At 28.4% G+C, this 13354-nt stretch overlaps 1 protein-coding gene across 4 annotated transcripts in view; it reads right to left on the reverse strand.

Moving 5' to 3' along the window:
- Positions 1–13354, reverse strand: part of LOC105839514 (visual system homeobox 2) — a 62495-nt gene that overhangs the window by 16811 nt on the left and 32330 nt on the right. For 2 of the 4 annotated variants that reach the window (XM_012685885.3, XM_012685883.3), the window contains exons 3-4: positions 8776–8866; positions 6516–6645 (exon numbers count right to left, since the gene is read on the reverse strand). In XM_012685885.3, coding sequence (XP_012541339.1) covers positions 6516–6645; positions 8776–8866 — 221 coding nt within the window. The remainder of the gene's footprint in view (positions 1–6515; positions 6646–8775; positions 8867–13354) is intronic. The other 2 variants (XM_012685886.3, XM_012685884.3) reach the window with 1 other exon arrangement.

Below are 13354 nucleotides of genomic sequence, written 5' to 3' on the forward strand. Positions count from 1 at the left end.
TTTTTTTTTTAAAGTTTAATTTTATTTTTATCTTGTCTGAGTGGTACATTTAGTTTCTTGAAAGAATCATGTTTGAGGTTAAAAAACATGTTTAATACTGACTGACACTTTCACTGTTACCTTTAATATATGACAATACTATACATTTCTTGAAGTGAAAAATCTATTATTAGCATATATATTGTCAAGGTACACTATAGTGTTTTAGAAATTTCAATATTTTGTTAACATACCTATTAATTATATAATTAGACATCTAAGGGGAAAAAATTATTTAACAAGATGTTCTTGACAATGTTAATATTTTATTCATGAAAAACGTACTGTTCAAAAGTAGAATCGCATTGACTAAACTAATGATTGCATTAATCTTGTATTTGAATGGATAGCTAGAATAAAAATTGACGTATATAGCGGCCAAAAAAAGTTAGTTTACGATACCATTTAATTAAGTAATTTCTGTTGACATTAATTTAAATATTACACAGCGATGCCTTATAACAAACGTTATAATGATAATCTGTTTTTAAAAAATTGTTAAGATTTAAATAACACAATTATTAACTTCCAATTAGAACTTGTACCCTTCAATTTTTATTTAAATCATCTGATACGTATTTTGAATATATAAAGCATAATTTTTATTATTATATATTGTATCATTAGTGATAGACACACGGTCTAAACTGCCGATAGTCTCGCAAAAACTACAACATGACATATTAATAGCGTCAGCCAGTATTAAACATGATTCTTAACCTTAAACATGATTCTTTCAAGAAACTAAATGTACCGATCAGACGAGATAAAGATAAAATTAACTTTTTAAAAACTGCAACATGACATATTAATATATAAGTTAGTTAAATTATATTACATATTAACTTAACATACACTCACACAAATATTGTGCTTTTTATTTAAATAAACATAATATACTATAATTTACTAATTTTATTTAATTATATAATTAATAATTTAATTATAACATTAAAATTAAAAGAGCTAAGATTATAGAAAATAGATAATAGACGAGAATATAACAAAAGAATTTTTAATGACGCGTAGTTCATCTTCAAAAACTTAAAAGTATAAAATGATTACGAGATACTTTAAGCGGAACTGTTAATTATGAAAGAACGATATGAAATATATCGTAGGACGTGGCAGAGTGATCTTGCAGAATGAGAAGGAAATGTCGAACGCCTTGTCGGAGAAGCAACTCGCGCCTCCTACCTGGCAGACCATTCTAACGAATCCTCAATGGCGCCCGAACGCAAACGGGGCCTTGACAATGGGGCCTTGTTGTCAGGAAGGGAGATTCCTTCAGAGAAACTTTTGTCAGAGAACTCACGTGGAACCCGGGTGAGAACCCTCGAGAGCTCTGTGGATGACTTGCGCATCGCGAGCTGCGAGCTGCGAGCTGCTACTTGAAATAAACTTTTTTTCTCCTCGACTCGAAGGCGGCTTTCCATCCTTCTGCTTTCTTCGTCCAGTGGACGCGTGACGATTGTGTGAATCACGTCAAAATTCCTCGCTAATGGGCCGTTTACGGCAGAACACTAGCACGATCCTGTACCACCGCCTTTCCTTTCACGAGTTTACAATCTCGTTACACGCAATAAATTCAAAATAATAATAATAATAATAATAATAATTAAAATTGTTGCCCTTGCAAAAATACAATTTTAAAACCTATTTGGATTAGCATAGTCAGCAACTCTACAATTTGACAAATACATTTATTGGTATACATATACAGTGAATATCTATGACATTTGAAATAAATAAGCTTGTGTTTGAGTAAAATTTATTAATTTTATATATGTATATATATATATATATATATATATATATATATACATATATAAAATTAATAAATTTTACTTAAACCAATATACATGATATATATGTCATTATATACATAAGGTCATAAAATTTATTTTAATTACTTATATGAATAAGTTATTCTATTTTATATCAAAATCGAAATTTTTATTGAATATTTTAAATGTATTACCTAAACCTAATAACTTGTGTGTACACACACACAACACATATATATATATATATATATATATATATATATATATATATATATAAAGCTTTTTTTCTTCTTATTATTTATAATAATATTATAAATTTAATCAACTTGTTGATTAACTAAAAAACAAAAGTTCTTAAATAGTATAGAAACATGCGAAACGTGAAATGAAACAACTTAATTAAACTAATTAAACAACAGTCTCTCACAACGTTTAGTTTTTGCAGCTCTATAATAATCATATAATATCTCGATACTCATTTCTGTTATAATTTAGTTCAAATCACTCTGCAACATAGGACCCTTTCTGCGTATATCGATCGCGCCAAAAGAGATGGTGAGAATACAGGGTGCAATTTTCACGCGCTCCCCAGAAAGAAACCATAACCCTCAGATCGCTGAAATTATGTCCGTTTGTGCGTGATTCTACCCACCAATCATACACACCCAAATTGCGAACATGAGTTCACTATAATGAGTTGCCTCCCTTATGTCACTTACAGGGAAATTGATTGTATGTTAGAAATTCCAAGCATTTAATCTTTTTCAATAGTGCAGTAACATATCAAAGAAATTATAATCAAGAAAAACCATCAATTGCTTTCTTCATCGTAATGATATCCAATACACAAACAAATGTATACTTTATTAATAGTGATATTTAGAACATATAAACTTCAAATATATAAAAAAACCAGTACGGTAATCTGTTAAAGACATTTCAATTAATGTCGCTGTAGGAGATTCCTGCTCTTCTTTATAGTAGTGTCATTTTGATACAGCAATATTATATATCGGGAGAATAATAACAAAATAAATTACATTGTAACTATAGTAATAAGAACAATGATCAACATATAAAACAAACTTTGCAGAATTTATTAATAACATCGATACTTTTCGTTGTAATTAAGTCAAGTAATCTTTCATTTTATTAAGACCGTTTCATTTTGATCAATTAATCGACAAGCATTTTGATTATATTTTTTACTTAAATGTTATTTTATATAATATTTATCTACAATTTTTAATGGTAGCAATTTGGTTTTAGCAGAAATATCATTTAAAATTACATTATACGCGAGAATAAAATATACATAAATGTAATTTATTTTATTCTCTCTTTCTTATTATCTGATCTTTTACCTTACATGTTATTTATTACAAATAATTTTCTTCTTTTCCATATTCATCAAAATCACTGTTTCTTTACTCTTTATTCAAAAAATAAAAAAATTTTTATTAAAACAAGCTCCATATAATTACATATTTGTATTTTCAATTTAGAACAATAATTCAATTTAACCAATAATTTGTGAAGTTTAATAAGTATAATTATTTTATATCCAGATGTCAAGACAATGGCCGAAATTATATTAGTTATATTAGTAATAGCATTTTGTCGCATTTAGAAATTAACTTATCAAATTATTGAATGAACACTGAACAATTTCATTAGCACGATGAAATCTTTTGTTCTAGTTATTTCTTATGACCGTTACACTAAATCAAAAATTTTTTAAAAAATTAATTTAATAAATTTTATTTAACTTCTCACTTACATTAAGAAAGTAAAATCAAATTTTTAACATTTAGATAACATTCTCCATAAAAAAAATAAAATATATACTTTGTAATTAAAAAATTCAATAATGTATTTATTGATTGTCTAATATTATTAATAACATTGACTTCCTTCTTAAATAGCTAATATTACATTTTTATTTCAATTTTATTAATAAGAATTAATAAGTTTTGCTGAATAATTATTTTTAAAAGAATAAAACCATTATATCTCTAAATATTAATGATAAAGAGCTTTTTTAATCTTAACCTCTAATTATACATCAACCAAGTGTTTCTCGAAAATTTATAAGCATATAAAAATTAATTAAATATATATAGAATTATAGATTCAATACGTAACAAGATTTTGTGTATGTCTGTGTATGTGTGTACATTATAAAAAATTTTTCAATGCAATCGTGAATGAACATATTTAGTAAAATAAAGAAAATAACAAGGTATAATTATAATAAAAACAAATAAATTTAAATAAATAGTTATAAATGTTAACAGAAAAATAAAAGATAATATACATTATTTTAAACAAATAAACATAATCTATAGAGTAATTAATAGTCTCTTGATAATCGTATAAAATTTGAAAATTTTAAAAATCAAATAATCAACGAAAACACTAGACACTAAGTAGTATAGTCTAAATAATTCATAAATCTACTCAAAGAAAGAAAGAAATTCCAAAATAAAGAACAAAATATGCAAGACAGAATGAGAAGGAATGAAACGAAATGAGCGACAAAGAGAGAGAGAGAGAGAGAGAGAGAGAGAGAGAGAGAGAGAGAGAGAGAGAGAGACGCCACTCCCCGCGCAAAAATATCCCCGTTAACGATTATCAGCTCCTCTTTCCGTCTCGCGCCTCGTTATATTGTGTCCCCGTCGCGCGCGCAAATTTAGAAACAAAAGACGGGTGGAAAGCGCGTTCTGATTGGCCGTCCGGTCCCTGACTCCTCTCTCTGATTGGCCCGCGGGACCGCACCCATCCTGTAATGGCCGCTTTGTCGTTCCCCGGCACTTTGTGTGTACGCGCCTGCACGCTTCAAGCAGCCTCGACAACCCCGTGCCGTCACGATTCCCCAACCCTCTCCCCTTCCAAGCTCCCTTCTACTTGGCTCACCAACCACCCCCGCCACATGCGGCAGTCGCCCTCGTACCTCGAATTATATCAAAATATAATCACTAGCTGCCGCATACAGGTTGCGTGCATATGTATATGATCGTATGCTAGGAACGCTCATTCACATATATGCAGAGTTGTCCGAGTCGTAGCCCGTGGGCCATTTTCTCCTACATATTCTCCCCGTTACCCCTGGTCTGCGATGCGAATCGACAAGCGTGATAAGTTAGTGGTAGTGGGGATGTACAAGGATGAGGAATCTCTTAGTTGAATTCACTCGGGCACCTCTGATATACGATATACGCAAGCTACGCTAATGTGTGTACACGCAAGTAATCAGAATATCATAGATGAAAATTGCATATTGTAATATTTGGAGTCTCTCTCTCTCTCTCTCTCTCTCTCTCTCTCTCTCTCTCTCTCTCTCTCTCTCTCTCTCTCTCTCTCTCTTCCTTCTTTGTTAAATCATCAAGGAAATAAGGCATGATAACAAAATGTGTAACAAATATAATTTTCAATCGTAGACATATTTTAGTCTCAGTATATCTCTTTGTACTTTGTTTTACTAATTGAGCTATGTATTAACCCAACACTTTTCATATTTTTTTCTATAAATTTATCATTATGATCGTGCGAGTAATCACATATGTAAAAAATTTCACAAATAATTAGAAATTATTTATAACAAATATATTATAACACGTTCTACTTTTCACATTGTGGTTTTAAATATAAAAACAGAAAGTAATTTAATCAATTGCAATGAAAGCTACTTTTAAAGTTATTCTTAATATATTTTCTAATATTTATTTTACAATATCTTAATAGCTAGTAATAGCAACTTATTGCTACTAAAGCTGAAAAAAATTATTTGCTGTAGCTATAATTTCTACTTGGTCACAATACAATACAGAATAATCACCAAAACACTTACGTATCTCTACTTACACAATGATCTCATTCGCTTGTCTAAATTATTAAAAAATTTTGTACAATAACCGAACAAAACATAGAGAATATAATTTATGCGATAAATAGTTCTCATATATCTACACTAGACAAATGTGGATGCTGCTTTGTGTATGAAGAATAATAAAAAGACCATATTGAAGTAAAATAGAAACGACTAGAAAAATGATGAAGAATAAGAAACATAACAAAAAGAAAGACATGTAAAAAGGGAATAAACAAAAAAAACAGAAAAAAGAAAGACTCTTATTCCAGATTTGTCATGTAGAAACCAACATTAGCCTACTATTCCCCGTAGGTTCACAGTAACTAACCGTTAGTTCTAGAAAATTCTCTTTTTTATAGTCACGATTTTTTATACTTCCATGCTCTACTCTTAACAATAAATCGCTGATTATTTCAAAGCTATCGCTAAGTTTGCAACTATCATCCCGATAATCTTAAAAGTTTTCAAAAAGAATGTGTGTGTGTGTGTGTGTGTGTATATTATCAGGAAGGACCTAAATAGATTTTATAGACAATTTTCGATATAAATAAGTGGCACAGATAATGTTCTGCTCATTAAAGCTTTTATAGAAAATTAGTTATCAAAATAACTATATTTCAGATGTTTTATTTATTACTATAAAGCACCTAAGAGATTTTAACTTAATTTCTAGTACTGGGGTTCTAATTTTGATTTAATACATGAACTTATTTGCTTACAATTGTTACAATTGTTTCGATAAAAATATTCAACTTTATCTTACTATTGAAAATTATTGTAAATTAAACGCAAAAATAAATGTTTAAATTTTCGCTTACCTGTATCCTATCTTCAGGCAGATCTGTTCTCAGACTTAACATCTCGCGGGCATAGACGTCAGGGTAATGGGCTTCCTTGAAAGCAGCCTCCAGCGCCTCCAGCTGCTGTGACGTGAAGATCGTCCTGGAGCAACAACCACATGAACCTAGTTATATGCCATTACAGAGATTCTACCTTAAATCTACCCTATTTTCTCGCGAAATATCAAAAGAAAATTCATATAACGTTTGACGTTCATATAAAAATATCAAAGTTAGAAGTATCGCGAGATTATGTTTACAACTCAAACATTTATGAAAAAAAAATTAAGAAAAAATTTATATTTAAAAAATAGACACATTTTATTTCTATTTTTTAAATCGCATTATTAAATTATCTGAGCTTAATAATAATATTAATATTTATATTAAAATAGCGGAATAAATGTGCAGTTTCGCGTGAGTGCAATTTAACAACGAAAGAAATATTAATTTAATCATTATCTCGGAAATATTTTCGAAACTACTATCATTCTTATTAACACGATTTCGCGTCGGCAGTGGTTAAGTTTATTTTTCTAAGTGGCCGCAAGTACATTCCGTCATTAGCTTATAATTAATTAGAAACAGGTACACGTTTTGTCAATGTAGATACAATGCAGAACCGAGAGATGAATATGTCAGTAACCAATGATTACTTTGTTTTCTCTTCTTTTTCATAAGCAAGATGTATAACTCTGCAAGGCGCGATATATAGACAGTCAGTGGTAGACGAGTGTCCAGCCAGAAGGCACATATGCGCGTGATACGACAGAAACTGGAGAAGCGAATTTGACGGCAAGACGTCCAATTAGTCTTGCGATTCGACAAATTGTAGGTTGCCCGGAGAACGAGCTGGCATCTGCCTTTGTGGGCCGAACGAAAGCTTCGAAATTGAAAGTCATTTCCCGGACGATCATCCGCTCGTTAAGCGGACACGCGAAAATCGTCGACAATTTTGTTTCAGTTTTATGCACTTATTTAGAGATTGCCGTGTAATCCTTTCGAATTCTATTGAGTTGATTTCGAATCCTTTAATACACGGAGAAAATCTTATAGTAAAAATTATTATGTACGATAGTAGTTACGCTCCATAAGAAGAAATTTCAGAGAATTTTATTATAAGTAGTGTAAATACTAAGATTATTTAATAAAAAACATATTAAAAATTTTTATAATTTTTTCCTTGGTCCACGCTTATTATTTACCATAGTAATTTTTACTATAAAATTATTTCCATGTAATAGTAACAGTGTTAAAATATCAACTGCGTTAATTTAAAGTTTGTAATGTTAGAAAATGTTTTTAGGAATAATTATAATTTAAATTTTATTTATTACAATTACAGGATATCTATCATTGCTTTGTGTATATAACAAACTATGATATCCTTATTATTAATGTTTATAACTATCCAAAATATTATTAATTTTTTTTCTAAATTTATTTATATTGTTGGAATGATTCCATTTGTTAAATATAAAATAATAGTATCCAATATTATTTATAATATTTCTGCATCCGTATATAATAAAATAATTTTTTAATTTGCATTATCAAATTTCAAGTTTATTCAAAGTTATTTATAGTAATATATAATATTAATTACAAAGTGTTTACATAATAAAGCTTTGTAACATCTTGTCAATATAATATTATTATATTATATCTTTTTTTTAAGCATTTATCAGAAATAGTTAGAATTTCAATAATAAAAATGCTACTATATCTTAAATATATTACTTGTATATTATTTGTATTGAAACTTTCATACAATTTTTATAAAAATTAAGTTCTCTTTATCCATTTTAAAATTTAAAAAATATTGTACAATTATCTTAGTGCACAAGTTTTAATTGCATTTAAATGTTGATTGTAAATAAGCAATTGTTTTCAATAACATTTATCACGGCCAATGTAATAATTGAGAACAGAAAAGGTTTTTATTTAAAATTTTATATTACGTTTTAAATTTTAATTTTAATTGAATTTATTTCTTATAAAAAAAGTAATACCAAAATGCTCCATTTCAAACAAAAAAAAATTAAAAACTATTAATATGTAGTAATTTCTCATAAAATGACAAAACTTTTAAATGTATTTATTGACTGTAAGTTGCTAACCATTGGATACATATATTTTTACAATGTATTATATAATAAAGAATAATTTAATTATTTTTATTTCGTGACAACATTCTAAGCCCGAAAACGTAATGTTAAAATTACTGTCAGAGACTCACCTATGACGACGTTTCTTCTTCTTTTTTTTACTGAAACCTGAGAGTCCATCTACCGTAAAGTCTTTTCCTGATTCTATATTGTGTCCTACACCTGTAGTAACAGAAGAATATAAAGTATGAACATTTATATGATAATATTTATTATTGTACAAGAGACATTTATTATTATTGTAAGAAAATAAAATTATATTTATATGTGTTTATTATTAATATTTATTATTTCTTACGTATCACAATTTTATTCTTCTTCAAAGATAAAAATAAAAACATTATATAAAGCAACCATTAAATTAACAGAATTAACTAACATTTGCGCGCTACAAAAATCAGAGATGTATCAAGATTGATATTTTACTGAATTTGCAGCTCATTATTTGATAACATTATCTGTAATTGATGATTATACAGCTCTGTATGTTGAAACTGAACGCATACATCATGTATCAAATTACCTATTATACCAGTGTTGGCAATGATTTGGACCCAGAATACTACTCTACTACATGTCTAAAAAGTGAGTTTTACATTTCCGTGATTACTTTCTCATCAATTCATTTCTTTCCGTGTTTTACTTTGCTTTATTATAAAATTACACGGAAAAAAAATATTTCTTTGGTGCAACAGAATTATGGTTGTGACAACCGAAATTTTCTGTTCCCTGGGAACCAGACGAAAATTCAGTTGCAGCAACAAAAATATTCTTGTGGGACATTTCTGTCGCTAAGACAATTGTTTTCGATTATCTCAAATGACAGATTAATAACGGAAATTTTTGGTTCTTTCAATCAAAAGTATTTGTTGATGAAAACAGTATTTCAGTTAATGCAAATAAGATTTATGTTACTGCAACCGAACTGAACTAATTGAAAATTCTGATTGCTATAGCCGAGTTACTTTCTCTGTATATTACTTTCTCTGATAATTGAATCTTCTGTTGTGGTAAGCACATTAATAACAGAAATTTTCGGTTTTTCCAACCAAAAGCATTTGTTAATGTGAACAACATTTCAGTTAATGCAAATAAGCTTTATGTTACTCTAACTGAACTAAGCCAACTGAAAATTTCTAGTTGTTACAACTGACTTATTTTTTCCGTGATATATTATAAATCAAGCTAATATTCTTAAAATTCTTATCTAATTATCACGTTCTGTTTTAAGTAAAAGCTATAGACATTTACAAATTTTAAAAAACATTTAATTTGTAAAATTTAAATTTTTTGTTAGAATTTTTTTTCAAACAATAATATTTAATGATACGAAACACAACAATATGACACACATTAAAAGAGCTGTGTATGTGAGAAAGGGAGGAAAAAAGAAAAAAAACCTTTCATTTTTTATATAGCAGAAATGTAAAAAATTAATATATCTCAAAGATTCTTTATAATATTTTATAGTGTTTATTGAATTATTATATTTTCTAACACTTATTTACATATATAATGTGTACATGTGCATCTGTATAAATAACAATTGCTATAATACTATTACATTGAAAACAATATAATTAATGTTACTAAATGTCTATTTGTGTTCAAAAATAAAGACTAAACAAAGTCTTAAGAACAAAGACTTCAAAAAATAATTATTAAAAACCTGTACAAATTTTTTTATTTGCAATTAATAAATTACATATATTAGTTAATTTCTCAATTGCTCGCTATTATCATATTTTTATCGATAAAATTATACATTGCAATTATTATATTATAGTCTACAATTTCGAAAATTTGTCTAAAATGATTGTCGCAATAATGACAATAATGACAATTTTTCCAAAAAGTAAATTGATATGCAGAGACACATAAACACAGATCCATGCATAAAAATTCGTTTAAACAAAAACTGACAAAATCCGTTGGGTAAAAATAATTATCAGTTATAATTTAATGTCGTATTAACAAGTAAAAACCGCCTATGCGCACAATGACACTCTTCCTTAAGGATAACTCTCGTTATTACCGTTCCTGCTGATACCAGTAGCTAATTAACTAGTAATTAAGAGCTAAACTCCAATTATGCGTGTCCCTCAATTAATTGGAGTCTGAAACGTTTACTAATTCGCCATTAGTACATAGAAGCTTCGTCAATTTTTTCTCACTTATCCGATATTTTACATGGTATATATAGACATTTTTTATGTACGTTACGATGAATATTACAAATTTTTTTTATTATGCATGTGTAATTATTCACGTTTTTATTATAATAATAAGTTTGTTAATATTCAAAAATTGTAGCTGTAATTAATGCACAAACAAATCTTACTGCAAAATTATTTATTACTTATTAATTATTAATTACTGAATATTAATGTATGTTATTTGTTATAATAGATGAATTTTATTGTACAATTTATTATAATAGAGAATACTTCTAGCATATCAGGTCGAGTATATTTGAATGTAATTGTAGCAATTAAAAAAAATGGTTGCAAAAAAAAGTAAATACTTAAAGTTGAAAATGCGGCATGTTTATAGTTTGCGTGATTGTTTTCAGGTTTATAAAGAGACGAGTTTAAACCTTCAATTGCACGCGCGTTGTCTTCTTAGTTCGAATTTTTAAGAATGCTTATTTACTTAAAACCGTCGAATTACTCTGCTTGCATCAGAAATGTATTATGGTGGAACAAGTATTTTTATCTAGATCAAAAAATTTATTTTCTTATATTAATAAAATAAAAATAAAAATAAAAATGGATTAGCCTAAGAATGTATATGTCACGTCTCAAAATAATATTAAAAAATTATTAAATTTCATATATTATTACCTTTAAGTATCTACGTCTAAAATTTTAGCATAATTCTTTTATTGATTAAGTTCTTTAATTTAATTTGCTCCTAATTTTTATGTAAAATACAATTTTCTACATTTTTATCAGAACAAGAAAAGAGTAAACTTAATAAGAAGCCTATAATTTTTATATTTCAAAAACTTTAAACTAGTAAAATCAAAACATCCTTAAATCCTTTAACTTACTAAAATTTAACGTAAAAAAAGTTTAATTTTGAAAAAATTTAAAATTATTATTACGTATGCATTATTCTAAGATATCGTACTTTTCATTATCTAACAACAATGTGAAAGTGATCGATATCATGCGTATGAGAAAACGTCTGAGTAGGTATATCACGTCACTTAAGTAGAAGTACCCAACTAAATCGATTAATTAAATCTAGTTAGCTATTATAGGCGAGCAACTATATATGTATATGCACCGACGTGTGCGTCGATGCAATGTGTTAGCTAGATCATTTAATTTACCCTGGACCTAATCCCGTAATACTCTCAATATATCGCAGTTCTCCCTTTAGAATTTCTTCTCCAACGGATACAAGCTCTCGAAAAATAATTACTTGATCAGTGTTTCGCAACAAAGTATTGGACAAAGATCTTATCGTATTACAGCGATTTGTTAAAAAGGTATAATATATCCAATTTTATGCTTGTTAAACTATATTTATTATTATACAATATTTTTTAAGGTTTTATAATAGTTAAGAATAATCTAAAGCTTTATTTATAATAATATCTATCTAAAGATGTGCTTTATTAGAATTAATTTTGATGTATATAAACGATTAATATAAACGCAAAATCTTAGCATTATATGCTAAGATTATAATACATATAAATCATATGCATGTATTCATTTATTTACTCAATTTAGTTACTCAATTTATTAATTTATATTATTAATCTTAATATTTCTAACTACACACACATTTTAAATTATTCTAATGTGATCATACTAAAATATTAATTTTAAATTATCTGCTAACTGGCATGAGATTTACAAATTACAAATACCTATGTATTAAACATTAAATATTAGATTCAGTCATTAAAAATCGACAATTCAAAAGTTGTCTTGCATGTTTAAAAAAAAAGGTAAGTCCCTGGCTAAGTGTATTCATGCTACACACGCTTTACGCGCTCGAGGAAATCCCGAAATATATGCGGATGCGATGATCAGAGCAAAACGGGGGATATGCGTGTACGCGCGGAAAGACCCGCGGAGAGGGTTGCCACCGGTGGTGTGATATGGTGGGTTACGCTCGTCCGCGCCTGATGGTGTGCGTCAGCAACGGCTGCGAGATGGTTGCCGGATCGGGGGTGTACCTGTGTTCGTAGCAGACCGGTTACCAGGCAACCGACAATAAGGAACGTGGATGGCCAATGGCGGTCCTCAAAATACCCCTTCGTCTAACACGGCTTGTTTCCCGTGCTAAAGAGCGAGATAGAGACAGGCTTTCACTTTAGTAGCTGTTAAGGTCTTAAGTTTCGCATCGAACCGCTCATGTCGAAACCTAGTCTCAGAGCTCGACTTTTTAGCCTTCCAGATAATTGATATTCTAATTTAATGTTGCACTCTACTAATAATTGTATTTCTTATCTAAAAAGAAAATAGTTGAAAATGAGCGTGTGTGTGTTTTTAACGTTTCAGTAGACACTGAGAGTCCAGATATTCTAAATAGAGAAGAAAATTTTTCCTTTATTAGGAGATAATTAACGCAAGATTTTATACATTTTTATAATATAAAATATCATATTTATTAAATCTTATTAATATATTT

Source organism: Monomorium pharaonis, chromosome 7, assembly GCF_013373865.1.
Source record: "Monomorium pharaonis isolate MP-MQ-018 chromosome 7, ASM1337386v2, whole genome shotgun sequence".
NCBI lineage: Eukaryota > Metazoa > Arthropoda > Insecta > Hymenoptera > Formicidae > Monomorium > Monomorium pharaonis.